The 7,213-nt window shown below is 35.4% G+C and overlaps 1 protein-coding gene across 1 annotated transcript; it reads left to right on the plus strand.

The window, feature by feature from the left end:
* Nucleotides 1-529: 529 nt before the first annotated feature.
* On the plus strand, nt 530-4,386 carry LOC127622218 (12-(S)-hydroxy-5,8,10,14-eicosatetraenoic acid receptor-like). Its single transcript, XM_052096238.1, has one exon. It carries the CDS (start codon nt 613-615, stop codon nt 1,564-1,566), a length of 954 nt encoding a protein of 317 aa, XP_051952198.1. The 5' UTR covers nt 530-612; the 3' UTR covers nt 1,567-4,386.
* Nucleotides 4,387-7,213: the final 2,827 nt, after the last annotated feature.

Genomic DNA, 7,213 nt, shown 5'->3' on the forward strand with positions numbered 1-7,213 from the left:
TCTTGCTATTTTACATGCAACTGTTACAAAGCATGATCATATTTTTGTATTAAGAAAATCCAAATTAAATCTTTTTTTTTCTCTAGTAAGACCTTTGATATATTTTTGTTATTGTTTTTCTGTAAAAATATCAAAAAATTTGATATATCTTGTTTTAGAAGCAATTTATTTTTAGAAGATATTTAGACTTTAAATTTCAAATATACATATGGCCATCTAAAATCAATAAATATCCTATATCTCTCTCTCTTATATGCACACACTGCATGGGCACATTTGTAATAAATGTCACCTTATACGGTTTTTCACAAAAGAAGATCATACAGGTTTGAAATAACATGTGGCTTGATAGGAGAATTATCCATTTTTAGTAAACTATCTCTTTTAGTCCTCTTTGATTACAAGTATGAGTCAAGACAGTCTGTGACATTGGGTGTTTAACACATTAACAGGTCAGGACTTGAAAGGCTCCAGCATAGAAAGGGCTATGCCTACAAGTCTCAGCAGCTTTAAAATGCACTGCTCATGGAAGAACAGATATCCAAAGCTGTGCACACATCAGGAATCAGTCATTACAAGGAATCTACAAATCTGAAGATATTCAACAACACAATGAATACCAGTGACAGTGACGGTGACATTGACACAGAATGTCTGGATAACATAGACAAATACAGACCGCTATATATTTTCTTCTCGTCTGTGGTAATGGTTGAGTTCATTTTGGGATTCCTTCTGAACATTACCGTTATCCATGTCTTCATCTTCAAGGTCAAGTTCTGGAAATCTAAAACCATCTACATTTTCCTGTTCAATCTGGTCTTGGCTGATATTTTGTTGCTGATTGGTTTGCCTGTAAAGGCATATAACTTTCAGCAATGCAGCGAAAATAAGGTAGTTTGCAAAGTGCAGCTCTTTTTGCAGTTTCTGAATCGAGGAGCCAGCATTGCCTTTCTGACCGTCATCTCCATTTATCGGTATTTAAGTGTGGTTCATCCTGAGAAGAGGAACGTCATAAGGATTCTGAAAAGATCGCCTCAAATTTCCATATTCATCTGGGTGCTGCTTGGGATTCTAACCATTCCGGCGATGAGGCAGAGCTTCATCAGATGCAAGAGCAATGAAAACGACAACTTCGACTCAATGGTTCTATTGAGGGAAATTGTGTTTTTTACCCAGATTCTAATCCCCTTTTTTGTTCTTGTGTATTGTTCCATACGGATTATCAACAGGCTTAAGCAGAAAACAGTGGGAGACAGGACGAAGCTCAAGAGAGCAATGTTCCTTGTCACTTCAGTTGTTCTCGTTTTTGCTCTGTGCTTTTTGCCATATGCTTTTACAAGGGCAGTGCAGCTCCAGCGCAATGGACTTGTTCTGTCCGAGGAAAAAGTTACTCTTGTTAAAGTATTTGATGGCCTTACTTGTCTCTCTTATCTGAACTGCCTTCTAGATCCAATCCTGTACTGTCTGAGCAGCACAAAATTTAAAAAGTTATACGAGTCAATATATTTCCCCTGTCTGTTGGAGAAGGAACAATCAGAAACTTCAGAAGATAACTCCCAATGACTGATCGAACAAAACTAGTGTCAAAAAGATGCTTTGAAAAGACTGTAAATTTCATTCAATTACTTATGCAAATGTGTACTTATGGATAAATAATGGAGAGTGTATTGTTTGTATTAATTATTGGGGGGTTGTCACCCCCTCCCCACCCCCAGGACTCTGCATTCATAACCTGATTCATGTTCTGTGATTGCAGACAGCTGTCTGGTTTCTCTGTACTTCCTTAGGGGCTGTTCGGACCAAACATGTTCTTGCGCTAAAAATGCTAGTCTCAAGAATTTCTTCTGACTTGACCCAGCATCTAAAAACAACGTGGCTGCCCAGCGCGAGACGGTGAAAAATCTGCAAGATCAGGCGCAACAATCAACAACATCCATCTATCTCTAGTTTACATAGAAATACAAATTGTTTGGTGTGAACGGACCCTTTTAATGTGGGGAATTTCTCTGTCAGGCACAGAGAAGGATCACTTTCCAGGTTTTTACTTCGTTGTAGTCTAACAAAATCTGCATTTATGTGTTTATGAATTTGTGTATAAATATGTAGATCATACGGTATGTTCAACTGAATTTTCTTAAAACAACATTGTAAAGTATAAAGTAAAGTACAGAATTATACAGTTCACATTTCCTCTATGATCCAACAAATCAAGTTTTGCCAGTGCTCTTATTAGTTGTCAGAGCCTCTGGCTCATTTGAAACCTCACCAGAATGTGGGCTTTCCTTCAAGGCAGCTGAATTCTCAGTAAGGTTGACAGGATCGGTGTATGGAAAGCTTGAATGTGTCTGGGCTTGCCAGTGTGCTAAGAATGTGGGAGAAATATTCAGTCCTGAGGAGAAAGGAACAAAATGAAAAGGAGAAAGAAACAGTAGTACATTTGACTATACTGTATGTTATATATGGTAGTAAGTAAATACTAAATGAGTGATGGAGTTGGTGGCTAAAGTACACTGATCATTTTTCCTCATCAATAAAACTTTGACACCTAAAGAGATGAATATCACTTTTGAAATATTGAAGACTCAAGTCATATCAGGCTTGAATAAAGTTTTTTTAATATGGTGATGGGCTTTCTTATGGGTTCAAATATAGTGAGATCACATGGCCAGCCTAAAACTAGATCAACCCCCTATTATGGGGCACTTTCACTCAAAACATCAAGTAATAATTGTTGGCTGCAAGCAGAGCATTTATACAATTGCACTGGACTGGTACCCAAAAACTATTGCATTTGTGTGATGCACGTTTCCACACTTAAATCATACTTAAAAATGTTTTTAATATAATTGTATTAGATAAAAATAAATTATGTTAGTTTTTTATTTGATTGTTTTTTAGAATTAATTTGAACTTTTCTATGTGGTTTTCATTTCATTTTAATGGATGTTTGACATCAGTTTATCGCAAGTTCACACAGGTGTTCTAGAAACTCTAATAATAACTATGGACATGCTCTACAAAGTTTGACAAACAGAAATGGTACAAATACTTTCTGTCTTTACCTAGAACTTATCTATTGTTTTATAATTTGATGCCTAAGAATTTTTTTTGAGCCACATGGTTTGACATTTCATTATATAATGTGAAAACATTCACACATTTTTAGGTGTGTCAAAATAGCATCCTATAAGCATAATGTAGAGCTTTATCTATTACACGTATTACTTTTCTACAAAGTTTGCCTGAGGGATGATTTGTTCAATTTATTTGTATACTTGCTACAGACATCACCAACAACACATATTATAGCATACTTTGAGAGAAGAACTGTTTATCGATTCAATAACACATTTATGGTTAAAAAAACAGGCTCTGTTGTCCATATATATATATATATATATAAACATAAATAGTGTGTGAAGCAAAAAAATTGCAAATTGCAAAAAAGTGCATAAGCTCATTTATGAATAATGTATAAGGCCAAATGTTTGATAACATTTGTAAGCATTTTCATTTACAGTACATAGTGCTTAACAGATCATTAGTTAATGTTAGTTTAATTAATAAGTAAACATGAACAAGCACATTATCTCATATTTCTAACTATTTTAATATACATGAACTAATGATCTGTTAAGCATTATATAATTGTTGTTAATGATTAATTAATGAAAGTTATTATAAAGTGCAAACAAAACACTTTGAGTAATAGTTTTCTTTCCAGCTCCTTGTTTTCATGATATGTACTGTATGCGAGTGCGTGGAGCCACCTGGGCTGATGAGAGATAACAGTGCATTCTGCTCCTGTAAAACCCTCTGCAGCTGTTTCACCTGAAGCTGAAGGAGCAATTCATTTTGGCCTGGAATCTGTTCAGAAAAAGCAAGCTGATTAGATATAAAATCTATATTTCTACTCAATACTGTTTATCCTGATTCATTATAAGTAATAATGTACAGTATATCACAAAATCCCTTTGAATTTCATCTGAAGAGTCAACTGTATGTGGTGTTACACAATAGATGTCTCTTTATAAATAATCAGGATAAGCTTTAATCTATTTTCTGTTTGAAGAGGATATATAAATTGGTGGAAATATTGTATGCAATGGTTGGTCTGATCTTTAAGAATTTAGGCAATGTCCACTCTAATATATTACGTTATTGATATCATTTTACAAAGTATGCACTGTAAAACAAAAATCCTGTTGTTTTTACAAAAATAAACTGGCAGTTGTGGTTGCCAGAATAATTATGTAAAAAATACAGTAAAGATTTAAACAACTTAACAGATTTAAAATGGTTGTAATTTACATGACCACACTGGCACTGTAAAAAAAAAGAATTCTGTTAAATTTACAGTAAATACATTTCATAAACTTGATATTAGCCCTCTGAAACTGTATAAATCTGTTGTTTATTTTATAAGGTATTTGTTAATCACTGTAGTAACTACAGAAGGGCACATTATGACATGAAGTTCATCAATAGTGGCTCTTCCAGGAGCAATGATCAATAAACGTATAGAGACAGTGCTCAGTGTCACTCACACAAACACTAAACACCATTAGAGTAACACATGTGAAATAAAAATTATGCAATAAACATTAACTAAACTATATCAAATATAACACAGAACACCCCAGTGTACGTAACTGATGTTAAAAATAAGAACTAACATAACTATTCCCATAAAATACAATGTAATATGATGGGTCAAGCAGGGAATTCTGGGAAGGCCAGATTATGTTTTTTTTTTTTTACTGTAATTTTAACAATAATGTACATGTACACTCTTGTTAAACATCATGTAAATTTTTACCATTAATTATACAGGAATTATTACTTTTTACATCTATAAAATGTAGTTTTTACAACATTTTTTGTAAAAATGACTGTATTGTCTTTAAAAATATTAAAACATTTGACTATATATTTTACAGTCAATATTTGTTAATCAATTAACATTTTATTTCTGTAGCATTTTTACAGTATTTTACTTTTAAAATTAGAAATTTTCTTTTAGAAAGATTAGAAAGTTTTTGATGGAGGAAAATGCCATACAAGTGGGATGAAAGGTGTAAACATTGTGGACTCAGACAGACCGGTATTTGCATTTTCACCGCAGATAAACAGCCGCTATGGCAAACAGCAAGCCTTGTTTCTCATTCATCTTTGATATAAAGCATTTTATGTACTGATTCCATTTATATTTAGTCTTTTCCCTCCAAAATGTTTGTTTTTAGTGGCAAGAAAAGAGATTCGCTGTCAACAGCAATGGAAAGACATCCGTGAATGTTATTTATAAACGTTACTAGGCAACCAGTAATGGGAACGCCCACTAGCGACTTCACCGCCAGCCACTGGCGACCTGCAGCAACAAAGTAGCTGGCAGTGTGAATGCATCTTTAGTCTGAAAGGGTTAGGGTTACCTTAATGGTGTCTCTGGGCCACCCTTTCAAAAATATAGTTTCCCTGTGGGAAATTTCTGGTTAACATTGCTGCAAGTTCTTATTTTCACATGCAAATTTGCAGCAAATTACACACAAACAAATAATTTTTGCAAAGATACTTAATTGCAGAAAAAAATACATTTTCATGAAAAAAAAATCTGAGATATTTAACAGTCTACTACACCATTACCATTAACTCCATCCTTTTCACATGTGACGTCTTAATGTAACAATGCCCTCTAATGGTGGTACCAAGGCATTGGATTTAAGTTTAAATATGGCATCAACAAACCAACACACTCTTGTCACAAGGTGTATAGTATTTCAATATACCACAGTTAGTTCAGGGCCTCGAATCTGATTGGACGAGAGACGTTCCATGAGCACTGGTGGTGTGACAGCATCTGCACTCAGAAGCTTCACTGTGTTTATCACTCCGCTTGTGTTTGTGCTGTTCTAAACTAAAGTGTAAGCGTAGTGCATATGTGTTAGGAGTTATTGTCTTTATTTTTTAAATTACATACAGTATGTAAGCCAGCAGGTGGTGGGAAAATATAATTTTTGTGTGTAATATGAGCCAGTTGGTGAAGTAAAGTGAATCCGTTAGTCATTGTTTACATAGAACAGTGGTCTGTGAGTTTCCACATTGGATACAAACTGTTTAAAATGGCGGAGGACATTGCTGTTTCTATAGTGAATGACATTTGTGCACTGGCTACCCCGAAATAGAGAGGAATACCCCGCTTGGACGTCTATATTCCACTGAGAAAGCTGACCTTCAAAAAGCTGTAAGCGTCTCTGATTTGGTGTGGTAACAGGTGATTGCACCTCAACCTCTCTCTCTCTCTCTCTCTCTCTCTCTCTCTGTCTCGCTCTCTCTCACTCACACACACACACACATAGACAAACACACACATCCATCCGTCTATCCTTGTTTATCCAATGACTTGTTAGAAACAGCACAAGCCGTGATACTATTTCTGAAGTGAACATTTTGAATTACTAATGGAGGTTTGGATGCATCATTAGTTTTGAACCAGCAACGGCAGATTCTGATCGGTCGCGTAATAAAGTAGATCCATGCACAAATGCGTTTTTATGACCGTACTCAGTTTTTCCTAATTTTTTTAAATGTACTTGTTCATTGAACTGTTTTTTATAAGCAATATCACACTCGCAATTGTGCTATATGGCCCTAATTCAGCACTGCTGTAATTACCTACAGCAGTCGCCCTGCGGCCTTGTGCCTGCGGCCGAATCACATCATTGGTGATGTGGGGCCATATCGCGCGCTTGCTTGTGTGATATTGCTTACCGGTAAGTAACTATAAGGTTTTGAGTCAAAAGCCCAATTACACAATCATGGGCTTTCTCTAACAGTGGGTCTTTTCTAGTAACCTGTTGTTTGTATGCATCTTTCTCCTATGTTATAATGGTTGAAATAAAAAAATAAAAAAATAAAAAATAAAATATATATATTGTCATGGCCCCTCCTCTGCCTTGCAGGGGCGGTTCCTCCTGCAGGCACAGGAGGGTCGTTAGTGATTGGAGCCACCTGGGCTCAGGGTATTTAAACTGCCTCACTAACATCTCTCTCTCTCTCTCTCTCTCTCTGCTCCAGGTATGATCCTGTTTTGTTTGTTCCTTTGTAGTTTTGCTTAGTTTCCACTCAGTCATGTTCACACACACAGATTCACGCATCCCTGCACTTTACATACACCTTACATTATGACATTTTCACACCTCATTCCTTTTCCTGT

Source organism: Xyrauchen texanus, chromosome 28, assembly GCF_025860055.1.
Source record: "Xyrauchen texanus isolate HMW12.3.18 chromosome 28, RBS_HiC_50CHRs, whole genome shotgun sequence".
Lineage (NCBI taxonomy): Eukaryota > Metazoa > Chordata > Actinopteri > Cypriniformes > Catostomidae > Xyrauchen > Xyrauchen texanus.